This window comes from Drosophila guanche, unplaced genomic scaffold (assembly GCF_900245975.1).
Source record: "Drosophila guanche unplaced genomic scaffold, DGUA_6, whole genome shotgun sequence".
NCBI lineage: Eukaryota > Metazoa > Arthropoda > Insecta > Diptera > Drosophilidae > Drosophila > Drosophila guanche.
This window is the reverse complement of record NW_022995744.1, coordinates 9,625,236-9,645,370: the sequence shown is the minus strand read 5'-3', so window position 1 is coordinate 9,645,370 and position 20,135 is coordinate 9,625,236. Positions and strand designations below refer to the sequence as shown.

General features: G+C 47.7%; 3 protein-coding genes and 2 long non-coding RNA genes across 8 annotated transcripts in view; 2 read left to right on the top strand and 3 right to left on the bottom strand.

Moving 5' to 3' along the window:
• Positions 1-512: 512 nt before the first annotated feature.
• Positions 513-3,594, bottom strand: LOC117579194 (N-acetylgalactosaminyltransferase 6). The gene is made up of 4 exons (XM_034264963.1): positions 3,472-3,594; positions 2,388-3,170; positions 1,557-2,325; positions 513-1,496 (listed from the first exon to the last, which is right to left on the bottom strand). Exons 2-4 carry the CDS (start codon positions 2,957-2,959, stop codon positions 831-833), a joined length of 2,007 nt encoding a protein of 668 aa, XP_034120854.1. The 5' UTR covers positions 2,960-3,170; positions 3,472-3,594; the 3' UTR covers positions 513-830.
• On the top strand, positions 3,118-5,739 carry LOC117579201. Of its 2 annotated transcripts, XR_004573453.1 has the most exons (5): positions 3,118-3,482; positions 3,552-3,639; positions 4,546-4,881; positions 4,960-5,404; positions 5,471-5,739. It is a non-coding gene; the product is annotated as an uncharacterized LOC117579201 (long non-coding RNA). The 2 variants fall into 2 exon arrangements; XR_004573452.1 differs by lacking the exons at positions 3,118-3,482; positions 3,552-3,639 and adding an exon at positions 4,246-4,439 and having other exon boundaries at positions 5,471-5,737.
• Positions 5,740-6,734: 995 nt separating this feature from the next.
• On the bottom strand, positions 6,735-8,174 carry LOC117579200. Of its 2 annotated transcripts, none has more exons than XR_004573451.1 (4): positions 7,940-8,174; positions 7,531-7,879; positions 7,190-7,457; positions 6,735-7,123 (listed from the first exon to the last, which is right to left on the bottom strand). It is a non-coding gene; the product is annotated as an uncharacterized LOC117579200 (long non-coding RNA). The 2 variants fall into 2 exon arrangements; XR_004573450.1 differs by having other exon boundaries at positions 7,986-8,170.
• A 97-nt stretch (positions 8,175-8,271) lies between these two features.
• LOC117579196 lies at positions 8,272-9,824 on the top strand. Of its 2 annotated transcripts, none has more exons than XM_034264966.1 (3): positions 8,272-8,744; positions 8,804-9,495; positions 9,551-9,824. In XM_034264966.1, the coding sequence occupies exons 1-3, from the start codon at positions 8,342-8,344 to the stop codon at positions 9,599-9,601; spliced, it is 1,146 nt and encodes a 381-aa protein (XP_034120857.1). In that variant the 5' UTR covers positions 8,272-8,341; the 3' UTR covers positions 9,602-9,824. The 2 variants fall into 2 exon arrangements, with proteins under 2 accessions (XP_034120857.1, XP_034120856.1); XM_034264965.1 differs by having other exon boundaries at positions 8,798-9,495.
• Positions 9,825-9,970: 146 nt separating this feature from the next.
• LOC117579199 overlaps positions 9,971-20,135 on the bottom strand; it is a 28,994-nt gene continuing 18,829 nt past the window's right edge. The window contains exons 3-13 of the mRNA XM_034264970.1: positions 14,783-14,843; positions 14,543-14,626; positions 14,420-14,481; positions 14,156-14,353; positions 14,034-14,099; positions 13,736-13,960; positions 13,461-13,665; positions 12,695-13,395; positions 12,460-12,620; positions 10,088-12,193; positions 9,971-10,021 (exon numbers count right to left, since the gene is read on the bottom strand). Of these exons, the coding sequence (XP_034120861.1) occupies positions 10,690-12,193; positions 12,460-12,620; positions 12,695-13,395; positions 13,461-13,665; positions 13,736-13,960; positions 14,034-14,099; positions 14,156-14,353; positions 14,420-14,481; positions 14,543-14,626; positions 14,783-14,843 (3,267 nt within the window). The 3' untranslated portion in view covers positions 9,971-10,021; positions 10,088-10,689. The remainder of the gene's footprint in view (positions 10,022-10,087; positions 12,194-12,459; positions 12,621-12,694; positions 13,396-13,460; positions 13,666-13,735; positions 13,961-14,033; positions 14,100-14,155; positions 14,354-14,419; positions 14,482-14,542; positions 14,627-14,782; positions 14,844-20,135) is intronic.

Here is a 20,135-nt window from a genome sequence, read left to right as displayed (position 1 = left end):
TTTTACTTATCATTTTAAAATAAAAGCAAATCCTTTGCCATTTATTAAGTTACACACACACATACACCCACACTAACACATGATCCTCGAAAGGCTTTTGAGTTTTTGCGGGACAAGCAGCAGTAGCAGCAGCAGCAAAAATAGTTGCATTATACATACACCCAGCAGCAGCAGCAGCAGTATATACACACCCATATATACTATAAATATTGGCATATGATAAAGCAGAAAAACAATTAACACTGAAGCATAGGTACTAAGCGAACAGAAAAGTAGAGAATAGAAGAGAAGAGAAACGAAGAGAAAGAGAAACAGAAACAGAAACAGAGCAGAACAAAGATAAGGCACGCGCGCGCACCTGGCGAGCGCATAATGTCACGGGAGAATATGGAGGAGAACATGAAGAAAATACATATTGTAAGAGCAGACGACGAGATACAGAATACAATACGCGACTCTGAGAACACGTATATAAATAGTATATGGTATACAGTGAGTAAAGTTACGGTGGAGAGTGAGTGGAGCATAAATTATATTTATTTAAAGTACGCGTATTGAAAGCAAACAGATATTAATATTAAATAAAACGAAAACAAAGTTACACACGCTCGAGTGCATTTTTCTCTGGTCTTTAAATAACTTGATGTACATAAATGCATTGCTAGTGATAGTCATTGTCGCGCTGAATGCAACATTGGAATGTGCCAATGGGCCAATTATCTTACATTCTACATATGTAAATGTATCTGTATATGTATATGTAATTAGCCTAAATATTTACATCGCAGTGTTAAGTACATGGCAAGTGGGAATCGGTGGAGTACATCGACTCAGTTCAGCTCTAGCACGAGATCCTTGTCGTAGTGGTCGAGCGCACTCTTGTTGAAGGAGCCAAAGTTCCACTTCATATACGGATTACTGTCGTTGCACGCGTTCACCACCAGCTCCTGGGCGAAGGGCAGCAGCTCGAGGCAACGCTTGCCCTCGAGACCGTGCCTGATGGTCTGCGTGTGATAGTCGTAGTACCAGTATTGATTGCCTCCCTGCAAATGGCAGTCCCACAGCCAGACGGGCGCATTCTCAGTCCAAATCTGAACATCGAGGCACTCCTTCTTGCGGCGCAGCCGCAAGTCCCGCTTCCAGCTGAGCTCCCAGAACTGTGACTTTTGTGGCACTTTGAGGTCATCGGCACAGGCGTACATGCCCATCCGGTTGTGTTTTCGGCGTCCCATTGTGTCTACGCACAGGCGCTTATCGCCGACATTCTGTATGGCGCCGAGCGCGTATGTGGGCGGATCAATGGGCGGATAGCTGTGGATCAAGTCAAAGGCCACCTCCTCCATGAACCACTTGAAGGATTTGCACTTTAACTTCTTACGTATCGCCTTCTGTGCCGTGAGATCTCCGGCATCGATGTGTTCGTAGACGCCGTCTGCATGCTCGTACAGATAGCGCTTGTACTCATCCATCCAGACCTCGGCCACACGCTTGTAGTTCTGCAAGGTAAGAGCAGAATGAGAGACTCAATGATCCCTCTAGAAACTGATTTTACTTACTCTATGCAGGTAGTCGCCCTTTCGGGCACTCGGCACGTTATTGCGAGGGCCGCGATAGATGTGGCCAATACGGGAGCAGGGCGCGTCGTACATTTCGCCGCCACACATCCAGATCTTGAAGCTCAGTTCGTACTGCTCACCGCCCCAGATGTCCAAGCCCTCGTCGTAGCCACCCAGCTCCCAGAAGAACTCCCTGGATATGGCAAAGAGCCCGCCGGCCATGATGGGACTCTTGAAGGGATCGGCAGGATACTTTAGATCCTCTTCGAGCAGGGGCAGTCGCTTGTAGTAGAACTCCCAGTCGAAGGCACCGCGTGCACCCTCATCCTGAGCCCGATAGTTGAAGGTGGCGTGGTCAATGACGTCAATGAAGGGACAGACCGCCGTGCGCTTGTTCTTGGCAATTGGCTCCAACAGCGGTGGCAGCCAATTGTAGTTGGCCTCCACATGCGAGTCGAGGAAGATGAGCACTTCCGCGGTGGCATTCCTTGCACCAGCCGAACGAGCTCCAATCAGACCCGTGCGCTTGGGCAGTCGCACCACACGCACCATCTGGCTGAAGTGCTCCTTTATGTAGCGCTCCAGCTCTTCCTCCAGATATTCCCGGTCACTGTAGTCGTCCACCAAAATGATCTCCTTGAGCAGCTCCTGGGGCGATCTATTGATTAGACTGTGCACGGAGCGCATCAGCACGCTCAGATACTCGTTGTAGAAAATGATGACGACGCTGACAGTGGGCAGCTTGGCCAGGTAATCCTTCTGGCGGCAGCTGCGTGGATAAAGAATGATGGTAACTGATCGCTTTACTGCTCTTGCTGCTGTTTCACTTACAGTTTGTGGCGAATGTCGGGCAGTGAGCGATTCACAGATATCGAGTCGGAGAGCAGACCATTGAAGCCGTTCTCCAGGGAAATTGTACGCTCCTGCTCTTTCGTCGCCTCATCCTCCAACTTCGCCGCCTTGCCACCTTCCCCGATACCCACGCGCACAGCGTCTTTATCCATTGCCGCGTAGTCATGCCAATCCTTTACGGCCTGCTCTTCGTTGGTTCTCTTCTGGTGCAACTCTTGCTCAGGCTGCTGGGCAACCTCGTCGTGCTTCGGCCGGAACCGCTTGGGGTGTTCGTCAGGATATTCTGGATCCGCTTCGTTCGCGGATTCCGGGTCTGGCTTGCGCGCATCGACATGAATTGGCTGGATGCGTTCCACTACATTTTCGTTCACAGCGGCGGCCTTTGGGCGCATGAGCTCTGCCTTCTCGGGCTGCGGCTCGACGCTGTGATGAACGGGCCGGTTCGTGTAGGGGCTCGACGATATCCAGCTGGTGATGAGCACCAACAGAGTCAGCGATATCAGCAGCAGCAGGATGGACTTGACCATCCACTTGAAGTTGGGCCTCCGCATTCTTGATCCTGGGATCTCCCTCTCCCTGTCACTGCATGCGCCGGATACGTGTCAGGGTGGTGGCTTCAACGACATATGCAGCCACGCTACGTAGGAGTTGTGCGCGGCACGGTACGGCAGTTATTATTGGCGTGTGTTAGCTCAGGTGTTGGCTGGAGAATAAAGTGAAACGTAGGCAACGAGCCCGACAACGACTTACTGCAAAGACAAACTGGAAACAGACACATCGTCATGTACAAGAAGAACGTATGGTATGTATGTATAAATGAGTATATCTTTTGGCGAGGGCTCCGAGCAAGTACACATTGAACACGGTCGCCGATAAGCGGGCGCTGTTGTTGCTGTTGCCGTGGCAGTGGCAGCGGCAGTTGCTGTCGCTGTTTGCGAAGACATTTTTACCAAATTGTAGGAAAGTTGAGATAAAAGCCTCACAGAGCACTCGAGGAACTTCCGGCGACGAATGCCCAGCGGAGGTCCCCACGGTGCTCATTGTAAACGCACTCAGCACTTACCTTATTGAATGGTAAATATTCGTAACAAACTTATGTTCTTTGTTTCTTTAGTACTCGTAATTTTGTTACATTTATGACAGTTCTGGACTACAAAACTAAAACGTAAAATTCTTATCTACAAGCACTAACTAAATGGAGTCGAATCTTCTAATTAGCATAACAAACAAGGTGAGCCTCCACGTCCACGAAATTAGTTGAGTTGTTTTTGTTTTGTTCTTTTCCACAACAACAACAACGACTAACGAATGAAAAGAACAATGCAAGTTCCCATTGTGAAGTATTAATTTTGACGGTTAATTGAATTGTGAATTGTCAATTCCAATTGTGAGTTTTCCCAATTGTGGTCAAATCGTATTCGTTTTTTTTTTTATAAAAATTCTATAGAAACCGAAAATATAGCATCAGCTGTTGAACCTTTTCAAAAACTATCGATGCGATACACGAACTGCGATGCATGGCAGCGAGGTTTTGTCGGACATCAATTATATACTCGATATGTTTGTTTCTTATCGATGGTTACCTTATTAGTTTTAGAGCACTGGTTGTCGAAACAACAAATATTGCGGCATATTTCACAAATTTATTGAAAAAACGATTAAAATAACAAAAGCAGATCCTTAAAATGTATTAATGTTTTACAAAATTGATTCTTCTATCTTAAAAAAATATATTCTGAGTGGTGAGAGTCTAAGCAGGCTGGTAATATTAAAAGAAATAGTAAAATCGAGGAATTTACTTTTCATCGGTATATTTTGAAAATGAGTGGGTATATTTCGGTATACTTTTGAGGGTCAGATGGTATAGTTTATCGATAAAACAACGGTCACACTGCGCCATATATCACAAAATGTTAACCTTATTGGAAAAACCAAAACAAAAACAATAATTAGCCATCAAAAACCTACATAAAACAATCTACAGTCATGGCAGATACCTCTGCATGTCAATTGCAGTGCGAGTACAAGGCGGTAAGTTCCAAAGCGACCACTTGCCAAATTTGCATCCCTCCATGCGGTCTGCTCCTTTGTTTTGATGATCATTTGGCCAATTTAATCTATTTTGTGTGTGTTTTAGATCCCAAATCTTGTGCAACAAGCAAATGCAAGACACATCGCCACTGGCGAGCTCTACTCCATGGTAGGAAAGTTGTATTGAAAGAATATCGGTGACCCTCGCACCAAGCTGGAAAATACTGAAGAGCAGTAGCATGATGTGTGTGATTCGTGCGGTCTATGTGGATCAGCCCAGGGATGTCCCCTGCGGTGGAGCTCGGAGCTTTTTTATAGTTCTCATGAACCACCTGGGCATGAGATCACAGACTTTGGCAGCGGTGCCATAAACGCACTGAGAGCAACAACTAACTATTATGTACCAGATTTGGATGAACACGCGCCCATTGATTCAGAGAATGTGAGTATATCAGCGGTAAGCATCGATATAAGTAATTGATGGTCTATCTTGTGCTTTGTGTTTTGTTGGCCAATAAAGAGGCTGCCAGCAATGTGCATAAAGATTGGGTTCTACATCCCCTGTACATCGATGTCTATTAGCTGCCAAGTTGCCAGAGCAAGATCTACAGGAGTACCATGGTTTCGCAGAGCAAGTCTGCCGATGTACTGAAGATTGACTTTGACTCCATCAAGCAGCGGAAGCTATATCGCCAGACAGACAATGAACTCCGGCGGCGGCACGGCACTCGCAAATATCAGCTGCCAGTATTGCAAGCTCGCGACTGAGCGATTCGAAGAAGACATTGAGCCGGGCCCCTCATCTGACACAAACCTCTCTGGATGTGTAGTGCTCGAATGGATGCCCTTCGCCGACCGTGGCTGCCATGCAACTGGCCCAGATGGTTACCCAGGACATGAGCAACTACTCGTATTTGCGACATTTTCAGCAATTTAGTGTCGACGTCAAGCGATGCAGTGAGACGGTAAAGTTTATGCTGACTCTGCCAGCAGCCAGCTCTCTAAACATTTTCCCGTTTTGTGTTTTACAGAAAATCGAAATCTCATTCGTCGTCATGGAGCCGAAGGATGAGGATCTTACAGCTCTCCAATACACAAATGAGCGATGTGGTATCGGTGTCGTACCCCAACATTGAGCTCAACTATGTGGTTGTCAGGCTGGAGAATGAATGCCCCGTCACTGCATCCATCGTCCCGCTGAAGATCACGGAAGGCTAGCCAACGAGCTGACCATACATTGTAGTGCAGCAGCGACTCCAACTTGGGCTGCGATCAGGACTACAAATTATCAATAATTCAATTCAAATAAAGGATAAAACAATAAAAGAAATCTGTCTTGTTGTTGTTGTCGATTTATGTTGTTGTTGTTGTACAACAACCACGTCGTTTGCATGGTGGCGCCCCCACGATCACGTTGGCCACTTCTGGAACTAAAATAACGGAGTTCGTAAAGTGACCGATCACAATTGGGGCGCCACTGTGCAAAAAGACGGTTGCTCTTTTTTTTTTTAAATTTAATTACGGTTTTATAGCAGCCAACTTTTGCCACAGTGAAAAAAAATAAAAACCAGCTACTTTCTGCTGATTTCTGTTGGCCTGGTACTCGGTCTGAAAATGTACATTTGAGTGAAGCATTTTCAACAGTTTTTTTTAGCAAAGTGGCGCCCCAATTGTGAGTGATCGTGGGGGCGCCACCATGCAAACGACGTGGTTGTTGTACAACAACAACAACATAAATCGACAACAACAACAAGACAGATTTCTTTTATTGTTTTATCCTTTATTTGAAGGAAGATCAGGATATGCCGCACCTCCTCGGAATCGGGACAATGTCCCCGATCGCTTGCAATCCTTTCGGATGCAAGGACCTTAAGGATAATGCCATTTTAAGGATGTTTTTTGTTGAATCCCTACAACGCTATAACTTGGCTGTATCCTGTCGGATCAGGACATCCTACACCTCCTCGTGATTGGGACAATGCCCCGGATCGTATTTAATCCTTTCGGATGCAAGGACCTTTAGGATAATGGCATTTTACGGTTGTTTTAATATATAATTTTTACATCGCTATAACTCGGCTGTGTCCTTTCAAATCAGGACTTGCCACGAGTCCTCGGGAGCGGGAGAGTATCCTTTTTCATTTGAATCCATCAAGGACCTCAAGCACTGAAGGATATGGCTGTTATGTCATTTTTAATTATGGATAAATTCGCCCCGAAAGTATGCAACATCTTTTCTAATTAACGCCGCCCCCAAAAGATACTTCATATATTATTTAATAATGTTTTGAGCCGTCTGAAAGTATGCCACACCTTTATTTGTAACCAAAATTTCTATACATTTTTGCATAATTGGCTGTTTCTGTACATTATGCATGCTAATCTTATCCTGCTCCTTAATTCGACTCGTTCCCAATCTCAGATTCATAATTTTTAGTCCTGATCGCAGCCCAAGTTGGAGTCGCTGCTGCACTACAATGTATGGTCAGCTCGTTGGCCAGCCTTCCGTGATCTTCAGCGGGACGATGGATGCAGCGACGGGGCATTCATTCTCCAGCCTGACAACCACATAGTTGAGCTCAATGTTGGGGTACGACACCGATACCACATCGCTCATTTGTGTATTGGAGAGCTGTAAGATCCTCATCCTTCGGCTCCATGACGACGAATGAGATTTCGATTTTCTGTAAAACACAAAACGAGAAAATGTTTAGAGAGCTGGCTGCTGGCACAGTCAGCATAAACTTTACCGTCTCACTGCATCGCTTGAGAGAGGCTTGTGTCAGATGAGGGGCCCGGCTCAATGTCTTCTTCGAATCGCTCAGTCGCGAGCTTGCAATACTGGCAGCTGATATTTGCGAGTGCGGTGCCGCCGCCGGAGTTCATTGTCTGTCTGGCGACAGATCTACTCCTGTAGATCTTGCTCTGGCAACTTGGCAGCTAATAGAAATCGATGTACAGGGGATGTAGAAACCCAATCTCTCTGCACATTGCTGGCAGCCTCTTTATTGGCCAATACTGAAGGAAGAAAACACAAGCACAAGATAGACCATCAATTACTTATATCGATGCTTACCGCTGATATACTCACATTCTCTGAATCAATGGGCGCGTGTTCATCCAAATCTGGTACATAATAGTTAGTTGTTGCTCTCAGTGCGTTTATGGCACCGCTGCCAAAGTCTGTGATCTCATGCCCAGGTGGTTCATGAGAACTATAAAAAAGCTCCGAGCTCCACCGCAGGGGACATCCCTGGGCTGATCCACATAGACCGCACGAATCACACACATCATGCTACTGCTCTTCAGTATTTTCCAGCTTGGTGCGAGGGTCACCGATATTCTTTCGAAACAACTTTCCTACCATGGAGTAGAGCTCGCCAGTGGCGACGTGGGCGTTCGATGTGTCTTGCATTTGCTTGTTACACAAGATTTGGGATCTAAAACACACACAAAATAGATTAAATTGGCCAAATGATCATCAAAACAAAGGAGCAGACCGCATGGAGGGATGCAAATTTGGCAAGTGGTCGCTTTGGAACTTACCGCCTTGTACTCGCACTGCAATTGACATGCAGAGGTATCTGCCATGACTGTAGATTGTTTTATGTAGGTTTTTGATGGCTAATTATTGTTTTTGGTTTCGTTTTTCCAATAAGGTTAACATTTTGTGATATATGGCGCAGTGTGACCGTTGTTTTATCGATAAACTATACCATCTGACCCTCAAAAGTATACCGAAATATACCCACTCATTTTCAAAATATACCGATAAAAACAACTTAGACAATTCCTCGTCAGGTGTCTCTGTTGCTAATTACATAAATGTGTAGTTCATGTGACGCAAATGTTCCCGTGTAGAGAATGAGCATCTGAGTTTGTTTACATTTTCTTGCCAAAAAATGGAGACTACTTCTTTTGTAGATCTAAATGACGACTGCATCGCTGGAATTTTAAAACGCCTCCCAGCAAGGGATCATATGCACTTTGGTCAAGTATGCAGCCGGTTCAGGAACGTCCAAAACGATTATGCAGCGGGCCTGTACAAGCGGCTGGAGCTTACAGACTCAGATCAGGAATTGCGGCTTCTGCGGAAAGCGGGTGAACATGTTCGAATTTTGTTTTTGTCCCTTGAAGAAGAACCAACTCCCAGAGGAGTTCTCCCCAAAACTTTAGGCGCCCTGGCCAACCTGGAGCGCATTACGTTGAAATGTGAAATTGGCCCGTCGTGCTGCGACATTAATTGTATTATTAAATGCATAGAAAAGTTGCACAAAATAGAAAGCGTTGGCCTAATCCGCGGCGGTAAGATTAAAGATAAAAGATATCCGCTTGAAAGCCATTGAAATCCATTTTAGTTGCAGATAAAACACTTTCATCGGTGGATAAATATGCAGACAGCGTGGATTTGCATTCTTCATTTGTGGTAGACGTCGAGGAGAATGGTCTACAAGAAGACACATTCAGAATTGGAGTACTGCCGTTCGGTAATGGTTCTATCGAGAAAGCTCTGGCTGATATGGTGCCGCACTTGACACACGTGAGAGAGGTGGACCTGACCTTGGATCGTCCGGCGAGGGAGTACCTGCCCATTACTCAGATCCCTGAGCTGCACACGCTGTCGTTATTTTGGAATCATGTCCCCATGGGACCTCTGTTGCCGTTGCTTTCTGCACTGGCCGCTGCACATTCAGGGAATCTGATCAATCTGGTATTGGGCGTCAGACACCTCGAGCCCGACGAAGTCAAAGAGATTGCCCGAATACACAGTTTGCAGGATCTGCAACTATATTTCGCCAAGCCCAGCTACATATACCACTTGACGGAGCTGAGAAACCTTGTACGTCTCCGGTTTAATGAACAGTTCGAACAGGGCACACTATCGTCACCAGTGTTGGCCGTGATTCAGGCATGCCCGAATCTAACTTACCTCCACTTGGAGAATGTGATGTCTAACGATTTCATTTACAAGACATTCGCAGTGCTGCAGCAGACTCGAGACCTCCGCGACCCAAAGACCCTATTCCTGGCTGTGCCGCAAGAACAAGTCCGGGGGGTTAGTACATAAATGACTTTCATATAAAACTAACGTTAATGCCCTTCTGTTGCAGACCCTGCAGGACCCGAACATTGAGCGCTACATACACCTCTTTGGCTATTAATGAGCACCGTGACTGGGGTGGGCATTGCGTTAACTGTATCTTGTTTATTCAGCGTAATAAGTGAATAAACATTTTCGAACTTTAACATACAAGTAAATACGTACAAACAATTATGTTAACAAAGAGTACAACTTAATGACTAACCAAACTTCAGGCCCAGCAGCAGCTGCAGAGAAGAACTGAACTCTAATTTAAGTACAAATAAATTGTATTATGTTTATTATGTGGCATGCTCATTGTAGATTGATTCGCTTTTGTGTGTGGCTCGGTGTGTTCTCAGGTGGCAACTGGCTGGTTGGTCACAACAGGAACTCCACCTTCCGCTGTCGTTGCTACTTGTTCACATTCCGATATATCATGGGTGCCGAGCGGTCGTTGGTCTTCGTGTGTCGCAGCTTGACGGTGGCAAACTGTGAGGCACTGCAAGAGAGTAAGGCACACTTGTCCAGTACAGACTGTGCACCCTTCAAACGCGTCTCTACTTACGGCTGGTGCGGGAAGGAGACTTGCAAGCGCTTAATACGTGTGGGGTTCGGGGCTGGGGCTGGGGGCTGGGGCTAGCTGGACTTTCAGTAATCTATTGAAAAGTTGCGGTACACACCGCGCCTGCTAGAAAGGCAAATGACATTCGCATTACTTTTGAATTAGCCTAAAGCGGAGGGGGCACCGACTAACAGAGTGAAACATGATGCATGCTTGGGCTTAGACTCTAAACGAAAACAAAATTCAATGGGTACGAGTACGAATATGTGGCTGTGGCTGTGGCTGTGGCTGTGACCGAGAATGAAGCCCCAACACTCTAGGCTTGGGTTTTTGCTGCTGCACAGAAAGCGAACAGGGTGTTTCCTTAGTTACAGTTTACAATTAAAATAGGTATGATTAAATATTTACATAATAAAACAAACAAAAAGTTGCGCCCTGCCAGTGGAAAGGTCTCTGGCGTGTGGCATTCAAATAAATCTAAGAATCTGCACGAGTCTGCCTGGGGGCATTCCTTTCACGCTCTCTCTCTCTGCGCATTTTCTTAACCGGTAAGAAAACGGCGAAACTTCATTCTCCCAGCTTGGCTCTGGTCTCGTTCCCGATCCTCACTTTAGCTTGGCACTTGCCGACTTTTGACCGGTGATGCCGTGCTGCTCCTGATCCCAGAAGTCATACCACGGCCCGTAGCTCTTGTTGCCTGTCAGCGTCTTTGAGTTTCTCTCCAGCGTGGCACTGCTGTGATTGTTGCTCTGGCTGTGGCTCTGGTTGTGGCTGTTGGCGGACGACTTGAGGAGTCGTGTCCGCGGCAGAATGGTGGCCGTGGGTGCACTTGCATTTGCTGTGGAATTGCGGGTCAGGGTGCTGTCCTGTTCCTTGGAGGAGGACTTCTTCAGCGTGTTGGTCGCTGTGGTGGACGTAGAGGAGCGGAAGGTGTGGAACTCCATCTGCTGCTGCTGCTGCTGATGATGCTGCCGGCGCAGCTTGTCATCCTTGCGCACCAAATGGTCGTTGATGACGATGCAGTCGTAGGGGTCAGAGCTGGTCGACTTGAGCTCGGCGTCCGACTCATCGTCCTCGCTGGTGTAGTACTGCTTGAGTATGTCCTGTCGCTTCACCGTTTTCATGACCATTCCATGTCCATGTCCATGTCCGTGTCCGTGTCCAGCCTTGCTGGCACCTCCGTCATGCTGCATGTCGTCGAAGAAGTTGTTCACGTCGCTCAGCTTCAGCGTTCCATGCTCATCGCTCTCGCCCTCGTCGGTGGAGAGGGGAAACTGCTGCTGCTGCTGCTGCTGCTGCGAGGGCTTGGATCGACTCAGAGTCTGCGTCTTGTGCTGTGGCGTGGAGGAGGAGCCGCCGGAGCCCTGCTTGTCCAACTTACGATGTGGTTGTGCCTGCTGCTGGGACTGCGACTGGGATTGTCCGCGGCGCATGGTGCTCAGCCGCTCACCCTCCGTGGGCTCCTCGATGTCAATCTCGATGGTCTTCATGATCTTCATGCGTGACTTGGGGGTGTAGCTGCTCCTCTGCTGCTGCTGCTGTTGCTGCTGTTGCGGAGGGGGAGGCTGACTCACGCCATAAATGTTCTCATCCTCCTCCCCGTATGGCTCCGTGCTGGTGAGGCTGTCCTTGCGTCCACGCTTCTCCTGCGAGGAGCTGGAGTTGTGCGATTTGGTCAGCGTTCCATTGCCATTTCCATTTCCATTTCTGTCAACATTGATGTTGCGCTCCTCGTCCGAGCGTCGCTCCAGCTCATCGCGATCCCGCATCTCCTCGAGATTGGGTGCTGCCACCAGATCCCGGTGCTGCCACAGCGACATTCCAGCCAGAATATCCTCGCCGCTGCGTCCACCTCCAAACTTCCAGAAGGACTTGGTGCGCTTGAGGCCCGCACTGGATGCCTGCAGTATCTCATCATCCGAGGCAATCAGATCGTAGCGCATCTTGCCCGCTCCGATCCCATTCTGCCGGCTCAGCCGATGCATGCTCTTGTCGTCCATCTGGCTGTCCACGCTGTTGCGGAAGTTCCGATTCAGCGTCCACGAGGCCACCAGGCCGTCCCTGGGCACCGTGTGTGTGTTCGTGTGCGAGTTGGTATCGGCTCGACGGCTTTTTGCGGCGAGAATGGTACGGTCGATGGTGCGGATGGGTGGGCGTGCGGGTGTGCGTGGGGAGGTTAACACAAGAGCATGACAACAAAGGACAGTGGCGATACATGGAAAACAAAACAAGAAGTGTGGAAAAGAAAGCAAACGAAACGGAGCATTAAATCGAGCAAAGTTTAGCGCTAGAACTGAGGCAAGTACGAGTAGCTTATGGGATGCCCACGGATTAAGGATTAGTGACTGAGAGCGAGAGGGAATATTTCCACTTACCGAATGGGCACACGCTGCGTGGCTGTCTCCTCATCGGAGTAGTCCACCTCCGGCTGTGGTGGCGGCTCATTGGCAAAGCCGCTGTCATTGCTGCTGTGTAGCGAGGTCTTTGCTGCGACGCCCGACTTGCCCGACTTGCCCGACGGATGGCTCATGGAGCTCTGTGCGAAAGGAGGAAGGAGGAAGGAAGATAGATTAACTGGAAGCTGGCATCACGTGCATCCCCCACTCGTACCTGTGCGCCATTCAGCAGCTTCTGCTTGCGTCTCTCGACAGCGGCTGGCACTCCATTGGTGGCGCAGAAACTCTGCGAACTGTTCAGCATCCTCGAGGACTGGCTCTGCTGCCCGGTGGGCACTGGTGCCGGCAGTGTGGGCGGTGGACCCGGACGTGGATTCGCAGCAGATCCGGCTCGGTATTTCTTTTGCTGCTTGAGCGTGTCGCCGAACATGCGCGTGGGCGAGGACTCCTCGGCACTGTGGTTGCGTCTCCTTCTGTACGTGGCATCGCTGTCCATTAGCTCCAGCTGCGCCTCCGGAATGTACTGCTGCTGCTGCTGCTGCTTCTGGTCATGGTAGCTGCGCAGAGCAACAGCAGAACCAGCTCCAGCTCCAGCTCCAACTCCACCGTAGCCCATGTGCATATTCTCGTAGCGACGTCCTGTGGCTGGCAGCACCTCGGAGCCGGTCCCTGTGTCCACTGCATTTGTGTAGGCCACCGGGAACCAGCCAAAGTGCTGGGTGCGCAGATTCTCGCCAAATTGCCAGCCCTTGGCCTTGCCGCCGACCAATGCAATGCGATCGCCCTCCTCGAACGACAACTGGTTCTCCCCGGAGGGCATGTACGCGTACAGAGCCTTGACCAAGGGACGCTGATCCCCGCGCTGATCATCGCTCAGCGGCGCCAGTTGTTCCTCGATGATTTTGTGATTGTTGCCTGCAGCAGGAACAAAGGAAAGTAGAGTAGAGTCTCTAGACCATCCTTCTCCTATAGTCACTTACCCGATCCCAGGCCAGTGCCAACGAGTGCCAGATTAAAGTCCGACTTGGCGCGTGGCAGCGAGTTCTGTGCGTAGTGCGATGACCCCACTCCGCCGATATTCTCACGCTCGTGCAGGGTGCGCATATCCCCATAGGGGGCGTCGATGCTGCGCGATTTCTTCAGCTGGCTGTGTACCTGCCCATCGTCTCCGTCTTTGATGCGCTCCTGCATCGGGAGGGGATTGGTTAACAAAGCTGTTAGCGCCCAATCGAAGCTGGGGCAGGGCACTACTCACCAGTCGCCTCATGTTCGCATTGTTGTTGTGGTTGCTGCTGCTGCTGTAGCCGCTCTCGTACGCTGCTGGCGGAATGATCTCACGAGAAGCGGCAATTTCTTGCCAATTTTCAAAATTATTGTCAATTACCGTCTTCCCGGTGGTGTGATAGGCCATCCAGTGCTTGGCGATCGAGCACTGGCGCTCCAAGACGAACCCATAGCGACGTCGCTCCTGTGTCATGGCCTGAACGGAAGTGGGGAGTGAACAGAACAATCGTGAGTCAGAGGAGGAGCAGCATACGATTCGTAGAACTTACATTCTTATAGCTCTGATCGCAGAACACATCCAGCTTCTTCTTTTGATCCTCCAGCACCTGCAGGCTCTGCGGAAGAGGGGATTTCAGTTGATTATCTCCCAGGAAGCGCTCGAACCACTCACCCGCAGCTCCTTTTCGGTGTTCTCGGGCGTGGCCTTCTTCTTGCGCTGCTTCTTCATTGTGGTGACGGCCTTCTGGTAGCTGTCCATGCGCACCTTGTGCTGCTGCATGAACTTCTTCTGCTCGTGCTGCACCACCTTGGTGTCCTTCTCCAGATTAGTCTCCAATGGCACCAATAGATCGACGTAGAAGGCTTTTAGCTGCAATAGTTTGAGGCATCCATCAATGGTGCACTTCTTTCCCAAATGATTTTCTTTTCCACTCACAATATTCATCTGCTGCTCCTGTATATCCTTGTTCACATTCACAACGCTCATCAAAGCTGAACCTAATTGGCAAAAGAGAACAGAATCAATTTATTTCGACTGTTGTTTGGTGTTGAGTCTTACCAATATCTCCCGTTCCGCTCTGCTGGGCGTTCATTGCAATCTTGGCCAATGCTTCATTGAATAGACGCGAGGCGGTTGCGGCACCTGTTGCATGAAATGCCACGGAATGCATTGCAAATTAGTTAACTGTATACTGCAGACAATAGACAAAGTCAAAGAAACCCCCCCCCCCCCCCCCCCGGTTTTTTTGGTCAATTATGGGGGGGGGGGTTTACCTCCCTTCCAACCCCCTGGGGATGCCTCTCCCTGCCCGGACCTCCGCCCGGCCCCNGGCACCCGGATTGAATCTGTCGAGTATATTCTGTAAATAACAGAGCAGAAATATCGAATCGATGCAGTCGTTAGCTGTTGGCTTGCACGGATAATTAAATGTAATCTATGAGCCAGCAGCAGGCAGCCTCCCATTTGTGGCAACATTTCAATTTCATTATGTGTCTTGGGCCAGGCTGTACCAATGTATCGCTGGGTAATCGCTTGCTGCCACATTGTGCCGCGGGTAGTAAAAGTTTGTTGTGTAAGTTGACTAGAGACAGTGTTGTCTGCTGTGCTGTGTTGTGTTGTGGTCAGAGACATCGTTAGTTCCGTGTAACAAAACCAAGAAACATAAAAACAAAAGTCGCACTCGTAATGCTAATTGAACATTTAGCAATCTATCATCCACGCGAGTGGCGGCGAGTGTGTAAATGAAAGCGATGCTCTGCCCTAATGGTTGCAGTAACCCAAGCCCAATTAAAATTCCAACAAACAAAGTATATTCCCCAAAAGCATTTACAACTGGGGAAATTTGTATCGAAAATATCCCTCTCAGTGGATAGTGCTAGTTATTTTTATTTCAATTTCTTAAAAGTATTTCCCACTTTTCGATGCCTTTCCTCAAGTGCAGAGTCATGTTTTGTTGGCCATTTGTGTGCCAATTATGAACTGGATTCCCCGGTGTGTATTCAACTCTCATTTGCTTATCTCATAGTCGATGTAAGACGCGATTCCTGGCCAGATTCTGTACCGGTTTTCCAGTTGATTTTTGTCAAGCAACTTCCATGGAGGATTTAATGATGTGGATGCCAGAGTAGATTAGATTGGGGATGTATTATCAAAGCACTGACTCAATTAAACTGCATTAATTATTGTAACACAAGGATAAAATATTCTACGCTTCACATAAATCACAATTCAATATTGAAACTTACAGCTTCTAAGGCGTAAACACTGTCAGCAATTAATCATGCCAATGCCCAGGGGAACACCCATGGAACGTAGAATTTTGCAACAGAAATCATGGATCTATACTGGGCAATGAGTCACTCCGATCATCAGTGCTAAACCACATGATAGCGACTCGGAAAATGGGAAAAAGAACGTAAAGCTAAGCGACAATTAATTAACAACTTTACAGATGAGAACAGATTTGCATACAATGCGAGATAGAGAGGGAATAGAGTTGAAAGGTGCATCGGGAATGACGTGAGTGGACCGCTTGACTTGCCTCTGACATCATCGTAGAGTCGAGCGAGTGCTGACACCCATAAACAGCCAACGACAAAGAGCAATATTGGTCCTGGGCTTGGCCAAACAAGAGACAATGTCGAGCTCTTAGCACGCAGAGGCCCACAGCCAACAGTCACGAAAACAAAACAGAAATTGTCTTTGGCCACAAAGTGTTTTCATTGTCTGTCCGGAACAAAGACGCTTGGCTTTAGCATTCCAAAGAGTCAAATCTTTAAACACTCGTTAGAGGAGAGCATAATTGATGGTTCTGTGTGTTGGGTTCTTGTGCTGTGAAATTCTTTGGTGTTCAATCATTTCCGGCTGCCTTGAGCTGATCAAACGACCAGCACTCACTCACCGACTACCCAAATGACTTCTGGTCAACAATTAGCAACAAAATGTCCAAAAAATAAAGTGCAAACAATAGATTTTCTCTCTCTTTCTCTCTGTGGAACAGTTCGATTCGCTTGTGCCCAGCGAGTTATTTGCCTCAACAATTTATTGGCCGCAAATGTGGCATCCAAGGCGTGGGAATGACTCGAACGCGAGTCTCAAAAAAAGTCAGTTGTTGCGATAGTTGAATACTCAAACACACTCGTCCCCGCCCAAGGTCGCTGCTGTTTAACGATTCAACTTGCCCGAGTTTGAGTGTTTGCTTTTATGATCTACTAGCTGGCTTTATCTGACACTCAAAAGAGATAGATACAGATACAGATACAGGGGCTCCGCATGGAGTTGCGTGCCCTTCTCAAGTGCACTCGTGCCGATTGACCTCAGCTGCAATTACATTTAAAATATAGTTACAGCTGCAGATACGTCTGACTCGTGCCTTAACCCTCTGTGGGGGATCAGCATTTATGTGTTCATCAATGTTAATTGTTCGCCACTCATTTGCGGTTGCTGCAATCAAAGTTTGGGCTACCAGAAGCTATCAAAATAAACAACGGACTGTGGGATCTGTGCATTGATTTTACCCTTGATAGCAATGAAAACCACTAAGTGACTCCTCGGCTGAGGTTAAACAAATACTTTAGAGTACTGTTGAGTAAACGTTAAGCTGCCAAATGGAATAAATTCATTTATGGAGAATGCTCGTATTTGAAGACCTCTTCAGTATGGAAATATCTGAGAGTTTCACAGATTTATTCCTCATAAGAGAGAACTCCCTTCCCCCCTTCGAATCACATTGTACCTTTTCCTCTCGGATCTTATCTGTTTGGTGTAATTGCTCGAGCTTCAACTGTGTAACAAATTCCTTGCCGTTCGATTCGGCTATTAACCAGATAGCCGTATCCCTGCCACTCCCCCACTCAGCGGGGCAATTAGAAATGCGACTTGCTGACGCAACCGACAATCGCGCCCGCAAAATCTGCAGCTCAGCGAGCAACAACAGCCGCACTTAACCCAAAATTAATTGAGGTAGTCTTTCCCATGCCTGATACTAACCCAAGTCTGAATCTAAACCAAGAGTGGGGTGGCTTTGTTTCTAATCGTCGCTTAACATAAATCGCCAGGCCACATGTGTAATTTTTTTAATTAAAACAGAGCTACTAACCCACCCTCTCTCCCCCTCTCCCCCTCTCTCTCTCTATCTCTTTGTAAGTTTAGGCAGGCAACGAGGCGTAATAGTGGAAGGGTAGAAAGGGTACGGTATAAAGCGAAGGAGAGCCACATTCAGGTTAGGCCATAATTCAGCGACGCCAGCAAGCGGACACACCCACCTCAGTCAGAGGCATGCGAGAATGCAGCCACAAAACAACAGCGCCAACGACAGCAAAGGAAGACTTTCAGCAGGTAGCGAAACTTTGAATACACTTACAGTTACAGTTACAGTTTATGCACGACGCGTGTGCGTGTCTTCTTCCTCGCTCTATCCAATTGATCCCTCTCTCAATATGGTTACTCTCTCTTCTTTTACTTATTCTATGTAGAGAGTATTTACAGCTATGTTGATGCTGAGAGTGCAGCTTTCGTTTGACGCAATTACAGTAGGCTTAAGAAGTAATCGTATTTGTTCAATGGAATTAAGGAACACAATATCTGAGTAAAGTTACAGTAAAAATTAGAGTCAGAGAGTAAGAGCAACGAAGGTTGCTGTTTGCTCATAAATGCGTTTTAGGTAGTTGTTTTGGCAGAAGGAAGAGAGCGAAAAGGCACTCATTTGTGTAAGTTACTCTCTCGTGCTCTCTTCTCAAATTCAAAGCCAGCAAAGAAACGGATAAGTTCCGAAATAACAGTAAAGACAGCAAAATGAAAAGGTAGAAAAGGAGGATGGCGATTCAAAGTGAGCAAAGGAATGGAGTACCCATGGAGTACCAGCTACATTGGCAAACATTTAATCAAAGTCGTGGTACCCCTTGAAAAGGGTACGCTGACGAGCAACAACCGTAAGCCGCAATTATGCCAATTAGAAAACAACAAATGCAAAAAGCAACACGCAACAGGTATTCCAACAGCAATAACAACGAGCAAGAAAATGCCAACAACAACTTTAATAACATTAACAACAACAACAAAAACGAAACCAAAACCCAACTGTTGACAAAACTTCAACGAAGGCGTCAAGCCGCAACCAGTCACGCCCACACAGCTAGTGGCAGAGAGAGAGAGGAGTGGCACCGTGGTAGTGTCTCACAGCAGAGGAGTGGCTGTGGTTAGCCTCTTCCCAGCTTAAGGCCCCCCACTGGGCGCCAAACTCCTCGCTGCTCGAGACAGATGATGAACGCAAAGTGCGTGAAAAATGCTAAACGCAAGGTAATTCTCGGTTGCGTGACTTTTTCCCAGGCCTTCGGGATAAGCTGCAATAAAGTTAAACTACTGCCAGGGCCAAAGGCGAAGAGCATTTGTCCTTGGGAATAAATGAAGTGAGGTGTTTGGGAAGAAGAAATGTTTATAAGTGAAGATGGAATCTAGAATCCAAAAGAAATTAATTTTTATCGTGAATTTTCTATTTTTTCATGTACCCAAACCAGTCAAATCCTGCATTCGGGTTAGGGTATAAGCAAAACGATTCAAAGTCCAATTGGTAGGGCTTCTCTCGGCCGAGTCGGACGTTAACCCAGTTCCATTTGCCATGGTCATACCCATGCCGGTGCCGGCTCTCTTAGCCATTTACATTCCCATTCCTCAGGAGAGGGGCTGGCCAGGTGACAGCGCCAACCCAGGCGATGTGACATCGTTCCACGAGGCGGCCTCTCTAATGCGGCAGCAGCAGCAGCAGCAGCAGCCTTAGAAATGCCTCAGACATGGCAATCATGGGTACTGTCCGGCTGTCCGCACTCTCAGTGCCTGCTCCCAGCTCCAATGCTCAGTGCTCAGTCCTCAGTCCCCAGACCAGACCCAAATACCCTGGCATTAGGCACTGTCGCTGTCGTCGTCGTCAGTGGCTGCAATTTTAATTTATTTTCATTGCTTGTCCGCTTCTCTCTCTCTCTCTCTCTCTCTCTCTCTCTAGACTACGGACACCTCCGTCCCATCCCATTCCATCCCACAGAGTGCTGGGTGCCTGCTCTTGCGGGGCTTCGCCTCCTTCAGCGCCTCCAGAGACGCAGGTTGGCTTGGCCTTTTGTGTGGTCACCTGAACGTCACTCCGATCTGATCACTGGCGGCAGCTTGCTCCTGGCTTCAGCTTCGGTTTATGTGCCGGAGAATGTGCCATAAATCTAAGCGAATGACAAACAATTTGAAGTCATTCATCGCCACCGCATGGCATGGCAGCTGTTTGAATGAAATGCGTTTCTGAACATTGGCTTGTCGGCACAACTTGCCTGCGGTTTGCCACCACTCAAAAAACAATATTCACTCAGGAAAATGAATGTCCATCTGAGGCTTGACAAACGGCAATGAATGCGGAATGGCATGCAGCAGTAAAAGATACTCGTACCTTTGTGGGGAAATAGCCACAATAAATCTTGCCAGTAAAATTATGAAAAAGTGTTTATATAAAATCTTTTTTATTTACAATTTATAATCATTATGGCCAAGGATTCTCTCGTTCTGCTGTGTAGAGAATCAACTCAAACAAAGATCAAATATAAATTCCATTAATTTTGGTATACAAATCTGCGCATTTCTCAGACTCATTTGCAGACCCGCAGATCGCGGAGTA

Excerpts from the sequence above, each read along its gene's own strand:
- LOC117579194 (XM_034264963.1), bottom strand. The coding sequence starts at position 2,959 with ATGCGGAGGCCCAACTTCAAGTGGATGGTCAAGTCCATCCTGCTGCTG. Across the intron at positions 2,326-2,387 it reads CCCGACATTCGCCACAAACT|CTGCCGCCAGAAGGATTACC; the intron begins GTAAGTGAAACA and ends TTATCCACGCAG. Across the intron at positions 1,497-1,556 it reads AGGGCGACTACCTGCATAGA|AACTACAAGCGTGTGGCCGA; the intron begins GTAAGTAAAATC and ends CTTACCTTGCAG.
- LOC117579196 (XM_034264965.1), top strand. The coding sequence starts at position 8,342 with ATGGAGACTACTTCTTTTGTAGATCTAAATGACGACTGCATCGCTGGA. Across the intron at positions 8,745-8,797 it reads CGTTGGCCTAATCCGCGGCG|TTGCAGATAAAACACTTTCA; the intron begins GTAAGATTAAAG and ends AATCCATTTTAG. Across the intron at positions 9,496-9,550 it reads CGCAAGAACAAGTCCGGGGG|ACCCTGCAGGACCCGAACAT; the intron begins GTTAGTACATAA and ends CTTCTGTTGCAG.